A 19,927-nucleotide genomic window follows, 5' to 3' on the forward strand; every position below is an offset into this window, starting at 1 on the left:
GAGACAACAACATATTGCTGTGCACAGCCTCAGCTTTACCCACAACTGAAGGAAAAAGTGCAGATACACACGGGCATATATATACTCGAGGCATTGCATGTTTTTTCCCTGGGTTTTTCAGAGATACGAACTGCACTGCCAAGCTTTTTGTCACAGTCACAAAACAACATGTGCACTTTTCTCCAAAATAAAGTTCTAACAGGATTTTGGAAAGCGGAGGACAGAGTGAAAATACCAAATATAGGGAGAGTCATGGTCGCACAAGGAGAAGTGGCGGCACTACTGACGCTTGCTACCAAGGTGTAGGGACATCTTTCTTCTATTACTTTTTCTGTTCTGGACAAGCCTCTCTGCCCACAACGCCCTTCCGACTGCCTTCTGCGGTGCACGAGCTGTGAAGCTGGCCAAGGTGAAGGACTCCAGGTGCTCCCACCAAGGACTGCTGGCTGTAACGATGGCGAGCAGCCGTGAGCAGGGGGCTGGGGAGGGGGGCACCCAACTCCAGGGAGCTAGCCTGGAGAAAATCAGGATGTGAGAGGCCCTTTCTGCAGGACAGTCTTTTCTCAGCCCGGAAAGGAGCGTTCCTGTTTGCAGAGTGCGCCGCCGTGCCCAATCACCCGTCAGAGCAAGAAACTAGTTGTTGTGGGCATTTACCGTGCGAGCAGAGCTTTATCCTGCCTGAGTTGCTCAGCTGCTTCGGGAGGATGAGCAAGGGTGTTTCACCCCCTACAGGGACCTAAACAGCCCCAGCTGAGCTTTGTTACCTCAGAAGGGGACTCGCAGTCCCCCTTGATATCACCAACTGCCCCCAAAACACGCCTGCCTCCAGCTCAGAGGGAGATAAGGACAAACGCGTTTCTGAAGGCTTCTGTCAGGTCAGCAGCTCGGCGTAATTCAGGAAAAGCTGCAGCTTCACCTGTTTAAAATCATGTCCTTCTTGAAGGGAGCTCTTAAGTAAGAAACTGCTTCTGGTGAGTTTGTGCCTCGGCTTGGCTGAGCTGTTCCCCAGGCACGCGGGGCTCTGTGTGCTCTCCTGAGCAGCAAGTGCTTTATTTTGGATACGGACTTCACCTTTTTCCCCAAAGGTGTTAAAGTACAAAATTCTGCCTCAGACAGAATGAGAAAACATCTCCTATGCATCAAGCTTGGTGTGTTTCCTCCGAAGGCAGCCATCGAGCCCTGCCGAGGCAGCGCTGTGGCGTCAGAAGTGCCGCTGCACCTCAGGGAAACCTGGCTGGGGCAAGGGCTGCTGGGGAGCACAGGCTGGGGACTGAGGGACTAAGGCTCTAGAGAAGGGACGCTCAAATCTCCTGCACTGAAAGGAAACAAATGCCAGATGAATAATGATTATCAGCAGATTGCATCACGGCAGCGGAGACGGTGTGTGATCCCAGAGGGCGAAGCAGCCACATGTCCCAAAGGAGTCTTTGAGAGCCCTCGGGGGCTGTGGACATTCTCCACGAGCTCAGCACAGCGCGTCACACAGCTGCGGGCCATTTGGAAGCAAAGTAGACTCTTGGCTCGTTTTTCGTGGGTTCAGCAAATTTCCTGCACCTGAGTTTGGGCTGTTGCAGGGCTCTACCCCGAGGCCAGCCTGGCCACCATGTGGCTCTGCAGCTCTGGCCATAGGAGCCATTTGAAGGTCTGAGGTGGACACGAGGCTCCGTAACTGCTGCAGCGCAGACGTGGATGTGGACATGGATGTGACTGGGTGAGTCTTGTGCTTTCTTTTTCTTGGGTTTCTTCACCTGGGGGCTGAGCTCACTGAGGTGAATGTAAGCTCCTGTGGGAGCACTTGCATCATGCACCGCATCCGTTGTGTCACAGTAATGGTTTCTTTTCAGTTGATTTAAGTTCAGGTATCTATTTCTTACTTTTGGGAAAAGCAGTTGTGTTCTTTGGTGATATTAAAATGTAGTTTGAGGGATTTATTTGATGTTGTCTGCTGAGGCAGGAGCATCCCTCTGAGCATTTCTGCTGGGCCAGGCATTTTTTTTCAGTGTCTAGAAACTTTCTTGAAAACTCAAGTAACTCGCAGGCAAGTCCTCTCTCTGTTCAGATACCCCGTGGTTTATGGACTGTCGCTGATAGCACCACAATTTCATGTTAAGTGTATCTGCTCCAGGAATTTGCTTCCCCATTAGCTTCAACTGAAGGATGCCAAGAGCAGGAGTAAGAGGAGCTGAAGTGGCAGCACCGCAGTCGCGGTGACTGTAGCTGCCTCGGGGGAACCAAAGCAGAACTGGGGGCACCAATGTCACTTTCCCTGTAAATGATGTTTGGATACAGTTCAGACAGAGTTTGCTGTACATGTGTCAGTGATGTTCCATGTGTGGATAGAGATCAAAATCTGAATGTTTTCTCATCATGCTAAAGCTGTCGCTGTAAATTGGTGGTGAGAGAGGGACACAAACACGACATGGACAGCTATTTCTTAAGTTCAGGGGGGAAAAACAAAAAAAGTTTTTGTGTGACTGTTGAAACACGAAGTGCCGTAACTGCAAAGTGAGCGTCAACATTCAAGCAGCAGGTGTTTGAAGCTTGGAGAGTGTTCTGGGGGTATTTTCACATTACTGATAGAATGTTTTCTCCAGTAATTTGGGCTCAGAAAGATAAGTGGATGCACTTAAAAAATGCCGTCTCTCTGAAGCTAAGGACTTTGCCTGCTCCCGTGTCCTCTGCAGTGTTACTCCTGGGGGTGAGAGGAGCAGGTCGGTGCAGGTTACCTAAGTCACCTGTGGTTCAGGTACAGCCATGTGAGCTCTTGCTCTCAAAGTACCTGAGGTGCTGGGAGTCTGCACGTGGCCTCAAGATACTGGTTTTCCCCAGGCAGTGTGCACATGGGAAACCAGTGATGTTCTTGAGTGTTTCATGCTGGCTCGGAGAGGGGCAATAAATCTATGCACATCTAGCTGTTTTCCTTGACGTGCATGTGCAGCAGGTAATTGTAGCAAGACAGGCTGCCCAGGGAGATAACGAGTACTGTCCCTCACAGCCCGATGGGTGGGGAAGTCTCTGCTGGCTGGTCTGGTGGAGTGGGCAGCAGCCGTCTGCCACAGGAGTCCACTCTGGGGTCCTGTTAACACGTTTTGATGCACGCACAACTGCAGACGCTGGCGTTGGCTTCAAGGGGAAAACCACTAATCGCTTGTCCCCTCTGGAGCAAGGTCACATGTTCATGAGCCCAACGGCTCTCGCCTGTGACTGCTGATCAATAGATCAATATTTACTTCACACAGTTAGATTGTCTCCTTCACATTCAAGAGAATTAATATCTTGGGACAAGCATTACAGCAAGGTTGACAATATTGTACTGATACAGGTGACTGAATCCTCAGCAGTCGGAGGATTTGCATGTCACTAGGATCCCAGGGTCTGCTATCAGATAGGCAATGAATCAATATGTCCTAGAAGCAGGATATGCTGCCAAGTTCTCTGTCCTCATATTTAATCTTAACAGTGTCTGCTTTGTGTGTTGTGGGAACTGCACCTCAGCAAAGTCACAGCAAGCTGTGGGCTTGCAGGTATGGGTGCAGAATAGCTGACAAGAGACAAAATTGCAGCAGGTACAGCCCACCTGTGTGCATATCAGGCTATGCTGACTTCCCGCGTCTCAGACAGGCCTTCCTTTCTAGCTCCTCTTACTCTCCTGCAGTCTCACCTGCCTGGTAGACCCTAGCCAGTGTTCAGCAGACTACAGTGCAAAAATAGGTGACGTTCTTGGATCTGTCCTCAAAATGTGTCGCTTTGTTTCCTAAATGTACTTTTGCATAGTCTGTTGCACAGTATCTATTTGTATGATTGTCATAAAAATGCATTTCTTTTGGTATTTTGGAATCCTGTTTGTGCTGTTAGTTAGATGCACGTGATTCTGATAATCTACAGAGAGAGGGCTAGACTGGGTAGAGTGGACACGTGCATGTGCCCGTGGACTCCAGAGTGACAAGTGAGCAATCAATCCAGCCTTCAGTAAGTGAGCTGTAGCCAGCAGCAATTGCACTGATTGTCTCTTGTGACAGGTAGTTTTGCAGATGGAGTTGGGAGGGCTAGGAGGGGGGTTGGAGGAAGGATCCCTCTCACAGGAGAGCTCAGTTCCAGGCAAAGGGAGGAGAAATTCTGTGTGATACTGTGAAATGGGAGTGCCCTGTGCTTGCCTCTCATAAAGTAGCTTGTGTCTGCTGCCCATCAGGAGGAAAAGGTTCTGCCTCTTAAATTGGCATCTCTGTTAACGGAACATCATGTTCAATTCAACAAGAAGTTTATTTTCATCCTTCCTGTAAGCAGCTGTGAAAAACATGTGTGCCAGGGCTTTGAGTCACCCACACAGTGCACTGTGGCAGTGCAGCACTGCTTGCAATGTACAATTATGGGTAGTAGTAAATCCTGGAGAGGAGGGACTTGCCTTTTACAGTCTGTACAAAATTAGAAGGCAGACACTGAGACACGAACTTGTTTTTACCCCGAGGTAATTGTGGAGCACGTAAAAAGTGGTAGCTGAATGATGCACCAGCATTTCCCATAACCGGGTAAGAGTAGCTGCTGACATTCTCTGATAGGAGGCTAAAGAGCAATATGAAAAGGATGCATTCGTACAGCAGACTCTGCGAGTTGCATGCAAAATCTTTACTGCTTTAAAATTGCCCAATATTCGTGTCTATATTCCTTCATAAACTACTTTTTACATCCAAATAAGCAAATTGTCTTTGGGTGTTCAGTAGAATACATTGGATAAATGCAGAGACAGTATATATATTGCCTTATTTACATATCTTATTCATTTGTTTGGCCTTTAGTTCTATCTGGATTTTCAAGGCTGCAAATCAGCAAGAGTTCAGTTAATTATGTTGTCATTCATCTCCCGGGCAATTACAGTTGTCCATCAGTACAATTTCTGTGATAGAAGCCCTGCAATGAAGAGTTCAGATTTCAGTTGGAATAGAAACTACATACTCACCCAGTGTGACCCTTGTATCATAACCCATGTCCCTGAAAGACCTCCCTCCTTGTGACAGGTTTGCCATTGCATGGTGCTAACTTAGTGATAAGCACCGTGTGGGCTGAAATACGCCAACAGAGCCAGGATCTAACTATGTGAGAGGATTCAGATGGAGAAGGCTTTACAGTAATCGCTGTTTTCACCACCTGTGAAAGCCCTGCTGCATCTGACCTTTGGTCTCATAGTCCTCTCGACGTGTGAAGGAGAAAGGCCAGGTGCAGCTGGAGAGCAGAGCCTGTCTCTCAGTTCATAGCCCTGCTACAAAGGATGCTGAGCATCCTTCCGTGACCTTCAGGAGGGTTTTGCCTTCATACCCCTCTCAATATGCAGTTAAGGGCTGCTGGAGGATGTTGTGGCGTGTTCCAGAACTGACACAAGAGTGTTTACTTTCAGTTCAGCTATTAGTTAATCCTAATATACAAGACCTATGCTAAGGTGTAAATGTAATAGCTCCTTATTTTGGAATGGGAGCTTTCTCCTCTCCCTTCCACCTGCTCCCCCACTCTGCGGTGTAACAGAGCTGCTAGATAGTGGATCTGTCCTGTTTTAATAGAATTACAAGATTTAGTCATTAGGGTGACAGATTAGTTAATACTAATATACAAGACGTAACGTGCCTATGTTAGGGTGTAAATGTAATAGCTCCTTATTTTGGAATGGGAGCTTTCTCCTCTCCCTTCCACCTGCTCCCCCACTCTGCGGTGTAACAGAGCTGCTAGATAGTGGATCTGTCCTGTTTTAATAGAATTACAAGATTTAGTCATTAGGGTGACAGAAGTATAACGGATTATTTGGACAAGATGTGCTTGAAGTCAGTAGTTTGATGAGTGTTTCTTCTGGTAGCAATACCAGCGTGAGCAACACTGCCGCTTGCTCTTGCTCCTGCTTTGCCTTGCAGCTGGGTAAAGAACTGGTTTGGGGAATACATCCAAGCTAAAAATAGCTCAGCAAGGAAAACTGCTGAAAGAACATGTTCTCCAAATAACAGTACAAGTGGTACAGACTCCCTCTGCCGAAGGCTGATGAGGGTTCAAGGCTGTGTATCCAAATGTATGTTGAAGGGCCTTCCAAATGAAAGCACAGGCTGGTTATGGTCTGAGTCGCACTGTGCAGGTCACTGAAAATGGTGAATAATGTTTCATTGAAAAGCAATAGATTTTTATTTTTTTTTAACGTGAAGCAGAATTATAACTCTGGAGCCTTGTGTTCCCACAGGAAAAAAAGAAACAAAACAATGTTACATATTTCAGAGTTGGGCAAATGGTGAATTGAGAACACTGTGAGTTTGATGCTTCAGGACAAGCAAGCAAAAGCAATTGGATAAATCCCAGGGGTTTAGTTCTATTCCATTATATATATATATTACCATTATATTATTTTAAATAAAGACATCTGCCACTGCTGTAGTGATACTAAAATCATCTCTGATAGCCACTGCTTGGGCAACAGTAGGGAGTCTGCAAGTCAATCACTAGCAGACCAGAAACAAATCTTAACACTATGGTGGGGACTGCTGCTTTACTGAGACTTCCCAATATCCCCAGTGAAACAGCTGCATACTCCTGGGTGCCTACTGGGTAACAGTTTGTGCAAAAAGAATAAAGAAAAAATAAGTTAGGTTTTAATTTCACTGCATAGATGATGCCTAATGCAATGCTTGTGCTTGGTTTCCTCCAGGGATACTGAGGCTGGCTTGCCAGCCCTTGAGCCCTGTAAGAAATAAAGTGTCTGTAGGCTCATGACTCTCTTTGCTGGGCAGCCAGGATTGCGATTTCAGCCCCTGAAATCAGAGGGAACAGGGACAGGAGGGCAGAAAGACATGTCAGTTTGGACTGTAGCACTAGCTACATTTCAGAGGGGCGGAAATGTCCCGAAATGTCCTGAATTCAGCCTGGATGCTCACTGTTGCACAGCTCGCATTAAGATCCTGTAGTACTGTCCACTTAACCTATAAACAGCGGCTCCTACCAACATATGCCACTGTAATACACAACTGTGGGATTTGGGTCACTGGAAGAAACCACAGCTGGATTTGCACAGAGCAGACAAAGAAATATTGGTATGCATGGCTCGTCAGCCTGCCTCTGCTGACTGTATGTAAATTCTTCTCCACCCCCTCATTTAATGCATAATGACTTGAGAATGGCCATTCGTGCCATGGATACAAGCTGCTGAGTATTTTCCCCACACAGTGTGAGCTCTGGAGAATACACTTCTCTGTTTCCTGCAACCTGTATTGGGATATAAAGGACCCTTTGGCAGTACCAAATAAACATCTGTGGGCATATTTGCCATTCCAAGGTGTTGCATTAGGCAGCAGCAAGGATTTCCCCCAGAGCTGCTGGTATGGAGCTGTGTGAGCCTACTAACCACAGCTTCAAACCCGAACAGGAGAGGGCACACCGCTGAGCGTGGCAAACTGGTCGGAATGTCAGGCTGTATGCCAAGGGACAGCTTTCTTAATTACTGATGTAAATCAAGGAGGATGCACCACTCTCTTGGCTTTGTGTAATCCCTGAAGAAAAAAAAAAAACCACACCTGAATGATAGTGATTCCTGAAGCTGCAAATGCTCCTGGGATAGACAGTCCCTGCTGAGACCATCCGTGTGACTGCGCACCTGCTCTTAGATTGCAGGGATCTCTCTCTGGGAACACTCTCCCTGGCAAGGCAAGTGCTTTCTAGTTCTCGCCTGTCACCCACACAGCATCCCCAAAAGGATGGGATATCCCTGCCTTCCGATAGCATGTCACCATCTGTTGTACTATTTTCTGTTTCTCTCGAGTGAGCTATTGTTAGCCCAGCATTTTTCAGCACAGAGCTAGAGCAACAGCTTGCCCTCATGCTGTCAGCAAGCGTGGCTGGCCAGAGCCACACGGCCTTTGCCCACAGCATGCTACGAATCCTGCTTCTTTACCGTGTTTCCATTTATTTTATTTAAAGCTTTTGCTTTTTCAAAATTTCTCTTGAGGTTGTCTGTTGATTTTTCAATACAAAGGAGTGTGAGTTCCTTGGCTGCAATGTAAGGAATAACCATCTATTTTGTAGTTATTTCACCAGCAGATCTCATATTGCTCTGCAAAGCTGGCCTATATGGTTATCTTTATTGTACCAAAGAGGAAAATGTAGCAAGCTGTCTTGCCTGGAAAATCGGGCTGCAGACCCTCCAGAGATTTATTCACTTCACACTGCAAATGGTATTTTAGTGATTCTGGTTTTCTTTGTTTTTAAATTGGGCTCTGTGAGGAATATGACTTGTCACTTGATGCCACAAAGCGTGACACTGAGCATTATAGACATGAAAATGCAGAGAGAATTTGCATTTTAAAATGTCATCCTTGTATTCTGCCCGCTTTCACCCAAAGCTTTTGGGGATCCTCCTTAGTTCCATTTGGGATCCTGTGTTTTTCTATGGTGGCGTAAATCCAAATAGAGGACAGAAGATTCTGAGCTTTTGAATTCCGAGTTCCTCAACCGAATAAAATGTAAGAATTTCATAATGTAACGTTTTCTACTGAACTGAGCTTTTAGTTTTGATATTACTGCTATGATTTGTAGAAAATTCTGAGCTTTTGAAATCCGAGTTCCTCAACCGAATAAGAATTTCATAATGTAACGTTTTCTACTGAACTGAGCTTTTAGTTTTGATATTACTGCTATGATTTGTTGTGGTACAACATCCACTGTCTTCCACTGTCAAAATGCAAAGCTGCAACAGAAAACCTTTGTGAGGTCTCCATGTTCTGGGGAACGGATTCAGTTTTACCACGTCTGTGCCTCCTTCGAGTTGCTTTGTGTCTGCTGCGGGGCTGCTAGGCTCGGGGTAAGCAAAGCAGAGCACAGGACCTCCATCATACACTGCTTTTCTAGGCTTTTGTAGCATGATTTTGTCATTGTGGCAGATGCACAGCACGTCACAGGTAATGCTGTTTGAGTGCTGGGCTTCTAGTGCACCTGAAAGTGCTGCTAATGCTGAGCTTCCTGCTCCGATCGTCCTGCTAGACCTAAGCCTGGTGTTCCCACACACCTATCGTCGTCTGTTATCTTTTTCTTTTATGGTATTTTTTCATTTATGTAGTTTCTTTAAACTTAGTTGCTGGACGCCTGTAAATTTCCTTACCATGTTAGTACTGGTTTGTTTAACCTTTTCGTGGGGAGGGGGATTTTTCCCCTGTTGGGCCGTATTTGGAAGTATTGTAGCCACTCCCTGGGATAATGATAAGTCTGTGGTGTAGCCTGGCCAGAATATGGCTTTTGCAGACACCCTCAAATTAGCCTGATTTCTTTGTAAGAGACCAGCTGCTGTCTGGAAAGACTGTTGTGAGATCCTGCCTTTTGGGGTTTTTTTAACATGATTTCTGAAAAACTACTGAAGTATTAATTAATTCAGAATCGAATTTGCTTAATTAGTGTGATCATCTCAAGCAAATGACAATGGCTGTTCATCTGTGAGCCATGTAGGCTTGATTTTGAGGGTTTTTTTTCAACAGCGAGACACTCATTTTTATTCTAGTGTTTGTCTCTTGGACGAGGCATATTTTGTACAATTTTGAGAAAACAACTGTCACATCTTTGCACAACAATGGACTGGGATTTTACCAACATGCTGGTTCTCCAAGCAGGTGTGTTTCCTAGTTGCCTTGATACAGTCCTCTGCACAAGTGGACTCAACAGAAGGAGGTCCTCAATCTCCAAAGGTGTTGTCTGCCTCTTTTTCAGTTCACTGGATCAACACTTGAGCATGGACTGATAAATCTGGGAGTCTTTTTTTGTCTTTTGATGTGCTGCATGTGACAGCTAACGAGAAAGATAGAAAATGAAAGTGCTTTCCAGTCAAAACCAAACACCACTCTCCAGAGTTCTGGAGGGGTCAAGGAAGTGTGCTGGCCACTTGGATAAGTTAATTATCCTGAAAAAAACCAGATACTAAAGGAAACTTGCCATGTTCTGTTTTACTCAGCGGCTCCCAAGCTACACAAATAAACAAGAAAAACCCCCCAAGACCTGATTATACAGCTGCAGCTTGCCAGGTGGGCACAGGCAATGGAATCAAACAGATTTAGCTAGAAGTACATTTTAATAATTGATGCAGAATACCATATTTATTAAGAAGTGTTTGATTAAAACCAGCAACCTTCTGTTCTGACCTGTTTTCTCTCATTCCCCCTTTCCCTATCTTCTAAATACTTATTTCCTTGGGTTTTCACCCCTCTCGCTCTCTCGAAGATTATTTCTGAAAGGTAGAAACTGTGCTAGACTGACCTAGTTTTTCTGTATGAAAGCAGCAAGCTCAAGCCTCCGATTCCTGGGAGGAATTAAGATCTTGAATGAACCAGGCTACAGAAGTTGTGCTCAGCGCCGCGGGAGAAGGAAACCGTAGTAACTCACAGTACTTGGACGGCAGTAACTGCCTTGTATGAATTGTGATTTCCTTGGATCACACGTGCTGAGCCGCTTCTTGGAAAAGAGTCCAAAACCACACCTGAGCTCTTCTTCAGATGACTTGTCTGACAACACTGCCCCATAAATCAGGGATAACATTGTTGTGGTACCAGCCCTGTGCCCTCCAGGTATGGTGTGTGCAAATGTGACACTGCACAGTAAGAAAGATTTGGCTCTTCCTTTCACCAAACTAAAAGCCACACTACAAATTTTGTGAGAGAAGCGATTTCTATCCACTTAGGTATTCTGCAGGCAATTCACAGCAAAGGTTGTGGTGAGATTTATTTATACCCAGTCTGCATATAAATTTGGTTAGGTTTAAAAGCAGGTTGAGGAGGGAAGGAGAGCCAACAAAACACCAGAACTACCCCACTTTTACTCTTCTATGCTTGCAAGTGGCAAGTCTGAAACTGAAAAACGTGCAGCCAAACCCCCTTCTGGATGAGATATTGCTTAGTTCATAGTCTTTCAGACACACGCTGCGCATTCTCCCTTGCTTCTGTTTCAGTGAAGTAAGTGTTTGGCTTCAGGTGCATAAAACATTTTTCCTGAATTTCATTAACAGGTGTAAAAGAAAAAAAGTAATCCTATATAATCTCAGTGACGTGGTGACCTTCTCCAGGAATGGTGAGGGCTGTCACTGTGAACGTCTGAATCCCCGGGGTTATCAGTAGCGCACAACTGCTACAGCTCCTTGTTCTGGTCAGGCTCTTGTCACAAAGCAGCACAAATGGCTCCGGCAATCTGAGCAGCTTTCTTTATTCCCTATCGATTAAACTCTACAAATTAAATTACTTTCTTTCTTTACTGTAATTACTTGTGCTGCAAATCCAGACTAGTTCAAGGACCTGAGTCATAATTCCATGTAAGGTGAGGCATTACAGGGCATTATTGGCTTTCTGTATATTTCTATTTTGGTGTATGACTGCTTGTCACTTTACAGGGCGAGGGCCCAGATCTTCAAGCATTTGTCGATGCCGAACTTCTGAGAGAGGATGTAAGCCTGAACACATGCTGCTGTTTGTAGACAGTTTTAGCAGGGTAAAACAAGTACAATTTTTTCTTCCCTAAAATGTTTTTCCTTATTTAATTGCACTTGCTTTAGCAGTTTTCCTGCAAGATTATTTACATAATTATGCTTCCTTTTGATACATTGCAGCTTTCCAAACCCTGATTTATTCATTTTTAGTTTCATATGTGCCACTTACACCAGAAAACCTATTAAAGGAATTGACTCTTGTGTCCCAGAAAAGGCCCTGGACATTGCTCTCTGTGTTTGCACCTGCCGCTCTGCTCTTCACACCTCTGCTGTGCACTGACCTGCTGCCCTTGCCTTCACTGTGCCATGGAAAGTATGTTTGATTATGAATTCCTGGCACAGGAGCCAGGGAAGCAGAACAGAGCAGTACAAGGAGTTACTGCCTTCCCAGAAGACAATCTCTCATCACCTGTGCCCTAGACATGGGAAACTTTTTCTCGTCCCTGGGCAGAAGTAACTGTCCTCCACAATGACACCGCCCCATGCTCACACAAAATAAATACCCAGTATTTTCAACAGGAGGTGCGTGCTGGATCCTTAGCAATGCAAACCTGCACCAAGAGCTGCGCAGAGTCACGTGCTTGTTGTGCAAATCAAAAACTAATGCGCAGGACTAAGTCCTTTCTGTTCCAACCCTTTATAAACGAATTAGTGTGTTCAGAAATTCTTGCCAAACATGCTATGGGCTGGTCTGAGACAGCAAATTGCTCTTTCTGGTTTGGCCCAGGGAGGTTGTGGAGTCTCCTTCTCTGGAGACATTCGGACCCGCCTGGATGTGTTCCTGTGTGACCTGCTGTAGGTGATCCTGCTCTGGCAGGGGGTTGGACTAGATGGTCTTTTGAGGTCCTTTCCAACCCCGAACATTCTGTGATTCTATTACTAAAACAAACAAGCAACTCTGGTTAAAAAGCTTCAGTCCCTTATGGGTCCATTACAGCTGCGCATGCAGAGCCGTTAGGTTTGCTACTTGCTGACCAAGGATTCACATTAATGCAGTTCATTCTGGTTTTGGAAGTGTAATACCTGAAAGGGAACAAGAACTACCCTTCTGAGGAGTTCTTCAGTCCGTAAGGGACAGGGTTAAAGATATGGCATGTCCAGATGTACTTGAACCCCTTCTAATACCTGTTTAAGCTGTACTGCAGCTCCCTTGGACCTGAAAATCCCTGTAAACAGGAGGCTAAACTGACTCAGTGCTTGGACATGTTAACAAAACTTGAGCTTTCTCCCTTTCCTCCTGATTCTTATCCTTGAAGACAGTCTGAGAATAACTCTGGCAGCAGACACTAAATCTCAGCCTCCTTGACCTTAAACCAGTGCTGTCTGTCACTGGCTACATAACAGGGTTTCTGACTGTGTGTCGCTGCCTGATGCCAAGGAAGGGCAGAGGGAATGTTAATGCTTATAGGATCCAGACATCTAAATCCTGGAGGCAGCTCCAAAAAATCCTGGCTATCACTTGCACCTCCCCACTCTTTCAGTCTTTTCCCCCACCCCCTGCAATATTTTTGCTTTCTGTAACCTGAGAAGCTGAGCCTATAATGAAAAAGGGACAAAACATTAAAAAAAAATCCCAAATCCTCACACAGCACCAGGTTTAAAAAGCATGCAGGCACTGTGCAAGCTCTTAATAGAATATTGCAGCCACGTGCTAATCTCCAGCACCAACCCCCCGGGCTGGTCCCTGCTGCCAGCATCGTGCTGTCTAGAGCAGAGCAACGAGAACTGGAGACTCCCTTGGCTTACACACACGCCCACAGAATTAAATCGTAGCTCTATATATAGCTCCTGTCTCATATGTGAGGAGCTGAGGCTTTCAGAGACTCCCACGCTGTGCTCACTGGGGTTATTTTTAGCATCAGCGACAAGGTTACCTGGATGATTCCTGCCAAATAAGAACAAAGTGCATTGAATTGTACACAGCTAATTAGCTGATCTTTTCTTTGTGCCTGTCCTTGCCTTTCTGTCTCTGGAATAAATACATCCAGTCTTTCCAGCCTTCTGAAATCAGGGCAGTTCCCTGATTTCTAGTTCAGTAAGTGGGAGTTTGAGCACAGTGGCAGCTTCGTCAAAAAACATTGATAATCTCCAGGGGAATTCAGGCTAGCCTATAAAATGGGCTTAATTCAATATCTACGTAGTTTCTGCATTAGAGCTACTAGTCGTTTGTGCTCCCCTTGCCCCCTGCCCCCCATTTTGGTCAAAATCAAGTAAAATATTCCAAAAAATTCTGTGCAATCTGCCCAGCTTCTCACTGAATCCCTGTCTGGAGTGCTGATGCCTTTTCAGCGAGCCAAGCCACGCTGAGAAACTTCTGGGAGAAGTGGCACTGGACGTGCTGTTCTTGGGAAAGGGGCCATAGCTTTTGTTTCGTCAATAGGTAAAATTTTCCTTTATGATTCCTCTGTATTGAACTGTCACGCTTTATGCTTTGAGGCTGGGAATCTGAAGTGCTGTTTGTTTGGTTTTGTTCCATCTCCAGCAGCACTGTGAACTTCACGCTCTGTTACATGAGGCTGAGGTACAAAGCAGGGTCTAATCTGGGTGCACATTTAGCTACATCTGCAGCTTCTGACAACTCAACTTGAAAATGCGTTTCCAGGAACCTCTGGGCAGCACTAGAACTAGATTTCCAGATGTGGCAAAGCACTGAATAAAGACACCTCCTTTTCACTTGACGTTGCCAAGAAACCTTGCCCTAGCATGACTCACCTGCCCACGCCAAGATTTTCAATGTGGTCAAGATCAGTTTTAGGCGTTCAAGTTCTGATTCTATTCTGTGTCCACAAAACCATTGTTCTTCCTGTCTGTCTCCTTTGACGTGCATTTCTGTATTTGAATTCCTGTCTCCATAATCTTTTAAGTGCCGCTTAATGCATCATGTCTACTTATGCACATATCCAAGGAGGTGAAACAGAACATGAAGTGAAAATTACAAGTATAATCGTTTCTGAGAATTCATGTTTTCATTGAAACATTAAGTAACAACACAGTGTCTTTAACTGTGGTTATACGAGGCATACTCGATAAATACCAGCCACCCAGGCAGTTCAAACATTAACTTTCTAAACATATCAAATTTAATTAAACAACATTTTCCTGCATCACTCTTCAGTCAGCAACTATTTTATTCCCCCAGGTGTTAGCTTAAACCCCTTCTAGAACAAAGTGAGTCTGTAAGGCAGCTGAGCAGTTATTGCAAATAATCGTACTTGCAAATGTCTTTTCTGCCTCTTGACACAAAGAGCTCTCAATTCACTGAATTCCATTGAGGGCTTATTATCTGCACTCCGAACACATAATAATGGGAACCAAAACCCGTTGGGAGCCCTGTTGCCTAATGCACAGTAGAATATTGCAAGTGCACGCTATGGCCTGGGGCACTGGGGATGCATGAATTAGTAAGAGCAACACTACTGGAAAGGGGAGTCTGGGGAAAACGAAATACTGCCGGTTTGGATGGAGGAGGAGGAGGGAGACATACATGTTTCCACGGCAACAAGTGGTAGACTGAATCGGCTGGGAGCACAAAATATGGGAAATACACTTTTCAAAAGCAGCAATGCACATAAATGAATACCTGAATCTGTACTCATCCTGCTGTCAGTCAACAATAAATCTGAAATAGGTGGACTGGCACTGCTGTAAAAGTAGAATCTGGCTCAAAAGATCTGGCCCTCAGTTCCCTCATTTGAGATGGTGTGAGTGGGAAAGTGAAGAAAAACAAGGATTTTTATCTTTGACTGCATAAATGCCCATCAGCACAATAGAGTCAGCAGGTTCACAATTACTGTTGAAATGTATTACAGCCAGAACCATTTAAAAACATAGCAGTTTTGAGAAAATGTTATTATTTTGTCTCCCCATTTCTGAAGTTACACAGACACTACTATTCAGTGTATTTTGCACATCATATACGTCAGCATAGCATTCCCTCCAGAGTACAGAGCTAGGGTGTGTTAGCTGCAGTTCTGAGGCAATTTGCTAGGTAGCTATAGGCTTTCAAATTCCTGCAAATGTGCTGAAAAATACTAGTTTTGAAAACAACTGCCTGTTTACTTGCCATTCTTATGCAGACTACTCACTAATCTGCCTGTACATTATTCTTTTGTGCTAAAGTACAAGTCTATAGCCTGATGCTAAATGCGCAGCGGGCAAGTCCCGTTGCTGTTATCAAGGTATTACTAGTGCAGCAGCAGCAGCGCTGCTCTTATCTGCACAGGTAGTGGCAAATCAGTCAGAGAACGGGCATTTCTGTTGGATCCCATATCCCGGTCAGTACTTCGCATCTGAACGTAGCAGTGAGCTCCTTAGCTATGAACTTGAGATAATGCTGCACAAGTACTAGTAAAATTAGTGACTTTAAAGGCCCCAAAACCTCCTCCAAGATTTTCACTCTTCCCAGTGCAGTTACGTTTCCACACTGCTGCCAGGTTGTGTGCTGAGTGGGGACTCTGCAGTTGTCTGCGTTTTGGGGGATGAGACCTGGTCAGTCCTAGTCAGAAGCTCCAGGGGGATATCTCTAGGGCTTTGACTCTTTGGTCTTTTACTGGTACCCTTTTTTAATTTATTTTTTTTAATTTTTTTTTTTTATTTATGTGGAGGGGAGTGGAACATATACTTGCTTTTCCTGGTGTAAATATTTTCCTGCATGCATCCACCACCTGAGCTTGTTTGCCTGGTCATGTTCTATTCTGGTGGATGAGGTAAGAGCTGAGCTGAGCTCTGGCAGTGCACATATGTGCTGCAAGTTGTGTGGGAGATTGCTTCCAATCTGCTTTGCCATTCCTGGCTATTCCAGCGATCCTGCGCCGTCTGTTCCCTGAGATGTACTGAATCTTCCACGTTCCAGGAGGAAAGAGCTTAATGAAGGCCTGTCTTCCAGCCCGTGGAACAAAGATGGCTTTTAGCCATCCTCTAGACATTACCATTTTTTGGTGTATTTTAGAGCCATAAAATTAGGCTCCTGACCTATGAAGACATTTCATGAGCAATTGATTGGCCCAAATAATGGAGTAAACAATATCAGAGTGCATCTTGAAATATCTCCCTGAAATGGATACCCAAGGCTTCCAAGGTCAAGATGATCAAGGCCATGATTAAGGTCCATAACAATTTCCTTCCTAAGATGATGATATAGATTTGGCACACCTATGATTAGCTCTGCCTGTAACTCTTGGAACTCAGCGTAAATTGTAATGCGATGTTTTCTACTTGCATAGGATGTATGTGTTTTTTATGACAGGGACTGTCATCTGCTCTGTCTTGTGCAGCCACTGGCACAATGCACTCTTGTCCCTTCGGATGTAAAGTGCTACCATGCCACAAAGAATAAACAGCGGTCACTGAGGCTAGAGGAAGGTGATTACTCCATCTCCAACATTGCAGGAACATCGTGAAGGGCACCCAAAATTTCATCTGGGTTCACTCAGCAGCTTGTTTCTTGGCTGAGGGCAAGTGTGGTGATGGCAGCGATGCTTTCCTTAATAAACTCTGGTCCATTAGGACTTGTGCTCTGATCCATATGCGTGCTTCACAGTCCCTGTCCCCCGAGGTAAAGTTTAATCAAATGCACACACATGAATGAGCTTGTCTAAATATCAATAAATGTTTTTTTCAGGAGAGATATTTAATATTTAATATTTAATTAGCCTTGAAAATGAACTTCTATTCACGTTTCTCAATTTGATACCAAGCATTCTGGCGGTGAGCAGTGCTCACTGTCCCAGTGTGGGCAGGCGCAGCACAGATTATTTAACAATCCACTTTGTCTCATCTAAAATATTCATGTTTGCAGATATCCAAATGTAGCTCTTAAAAAAAACCAACAAAAACCACACACACCAAAACCAAATGGTGCAGCCTGAACCTTAAATCTTTGCTTCAGGCTGCATGCCACAGTAATGCTATTTCTCTCATAGCTCTACCCTGTTGCCCTGGTTACTGATGAAAACCAGACCGTCTCTGCCAGCCCTGCAGCTGGACTTGCACAAACACCTCACCCCTGTGAAGGCAGTGCTGCTCAGCTTGCTTCTTCCTTAAAGCAGAAATACAGGCGCCAACGCATACAGCAGCCTTCCCTTCTTCAAGTAAATACGCAGCTGTAACAATTGTCTTTATCCTCAAATTCAGGTAGTGCTGACAGAGCAAATTAGGTTAAATAAACAAATATATTGGGGGGAAGTTAAAGTACTAGCCTTTCTGGAGGACCTCCAAATCTTGATTATGTCAGTGGAGCTGCAGGTAGATTTGGTGGAATTTTGTCTCCCACATTGATTTCTGTTTTGTTTGCTATTGAAATCAGTGCCTGATTGACAGCTGAAAATGTGCTATAATTAGTTCTTGTATAATTCCCTGCAGGAAATGGACTTGGGGATGGGTGACCGTGTCTCATTTCACAGTACTCAGAGGATGCTCTATTGTAAAGGACGGTTCCTCCCTGTTCTTAGGTAGACTTACTTTGAGAGTTTCATTTCAATTTGCTGCCGGATTTCCTGTCTTTCCTCATCTGTCCTCCTTGGGAAAATATTCCTGTCTTCCAGCTCCTGCTTACTTGGTCTGTTCCGTAGTTTCACTGCCAGCAGTTCTTTCTTGCATTTTCTTGGCAAAGTACCTGGGACATGCATTGAAAAGAAAGTTATTAGAAAGACAGCTCCTGGAGATGAGACATGAACATATGAAGAGCAGGAAACCTACAGAGTGACAGTGATTTGTATGTCAGTGTGCAACGAGCAGTTGTACACATAATTCTCAGTAAGTAGCACTATGGTTGTGCGGGGCTCAGACACGAAACTGCTTGCAAGTGCAGAAGGATCATATTCCTTTGTTACCTTTGTTATCCATTATAAGCAAGCAGTGCTCTCAGGTGAAAATTATTTGCAGCTGAGACATGATTCGCATCACTAATTTAGAAGTCAAAGGCTGAGCATCTTGCTTCATCCCTATAGCCCAGAGCAATCCCTGGTTCCTGAACCATTTAGTGGTACTTTTGCAGAAGGACTTGATCACGCAGTGGCAGGAGTGACCAACACATTACACTTTCCTCTCTTGGGTCACCAGTTATAACCAGGAATAGATAATGGTAACTGAAACAATCAAAGTTGTTACTTGGCATGTGTGTATATATTTACACACACACACACTATATATATATAAATATATATTCTAAATGTCATTCTGGTTTTCTGCCATTAAAATTAGAAGATCAGAATTCTGATCACCATATAACTCTTAACACTAAATGTAAGCCACTGTGTATGCCTACATCCTATTCAGTATGACAGTGTGTCGTAATAGAATTTCATTTAGCCATCAGTACTGTACTGTTGACATTAAACCCTTCCCTCTGAAGAGTGTCAGGGCAAATATTCCAAGGAATGAAAGAAAAGGCCACATTTTAAGATGATGTGCAGAACGCTGGCAATTTAATTGGGCATTCAGGCAATAAGAGACACAATTACTTGCTGTGAGTGCATGACCTGTGGTGCTTATTGTAAAAATACGATAACACATTTTCCATCAAACCAGACAACCTAAAACTTTGCCATTACAAAAGAACTGTTCATAGGAGAACATGCAGCAGCTGTTTTGAGCTGGAGTCTACAGCTCCTCAGTGTGCTGGGTGCTGAGTCCTTGCTGCTGCCCCTCTGCCATCAATAACATCCTTTCACTCGTACTAGAGTGAACTGTGTTTGAGCTTTGGTGTTCCCCGTATCTCTGGTGTACCTCTTCAGACTTCAGCAGGCGAAACAAATGAAAATTGAACTCCTGAGCTTAAAAAACCATTTTTCCATTAGTTTGGAAAGGTACGCAGTAATATGGCTGTAAAGTAGAAAGCCATCTATCTTCAAATGCAGACTGGAAGTCCAGGGCTTCAGCAGAGTCTCAAAAGTATCGTTGCAGAGTAGCACCACTCAGATGGGGTTTATAGTATTTTCAGAGTGTGCAGGAACTGCAGTTAAATCTCTTTATTTGCTTCACCTTGGGAGTGTGATGCATAATAGGAGGTTATTTTCATTTGGTTCCTTTTTACTTTAAAAGTGTTCTGGGTTTTTTTTTAATTTAACGCTTTACCTTTGCTAGAAAAGATCACCTCATTTTTAAAGAAAATGGCATTTAATTGGTCTTTTTGTTTGGCATTTGAGGTAGGATTAAAGTCTATTTTTTAAAGGCTGCTCTGGAGGTTGGCAAGATTCTAAATCCTATATCAATTCTCATTCCCAAGTATGGGGGGTTTATTTGCTAGGGATCTGTGTTATTATTCTTTATGTGTGTATATATATATATATATATTCTTCTGTACCACATCCACACACACATGTTGGGAAGACTGGGGCAGAGAGTAGTTACGGTCTCCCTCTGTGAGCAGGGACAAGTCTCTTGATAGTTGTAGTGGCCTAAAATTAAACTTTTCAGAAACCATCATCAGCTCAAATCCCTACTTAGAGATGC

The 19,927-nt window shown here is 44.4% G+C and overlaps 1 protein-coding gene across 1 annotated transcript in view; it reads right to left on the reverse strand.

Moving 5' to 3' along the window:
- Positions 1 to 19,927, reverse strand: part of PHACTR3 (phosphatase and actin regulator 3) — a 48,465-nt gene that overhangs the window by 9,247 nt on the left and 19,291 nt on the right. The window contains exon 7 of the mRNA XM_009878927.1: positions 17,936 to 18,089. Coding sequence (XP_009877229.1) covers positions 17,936 to 18,089 — 154 coding nt within the window. The remainder of the gene's footprint in view (positions 1 to 17,935; positions 18,090 to 19,927) is intronic.

Source organism: Apaloderma vittatum, unplaced genomic scaffold, assembly GCF_000703405.1.
Source record: "Apaloderma vittatum isolate BGI_N311 unplaced genomic scaffold, ASM70340v1 scaffold12841, whole genome shotgun sequence".
NCBI lineage: Eukaryota > Metazoa > Chordata > Aves > Trogoniformes > Trogonidae > Apaloderma > Apaloderma vittatum.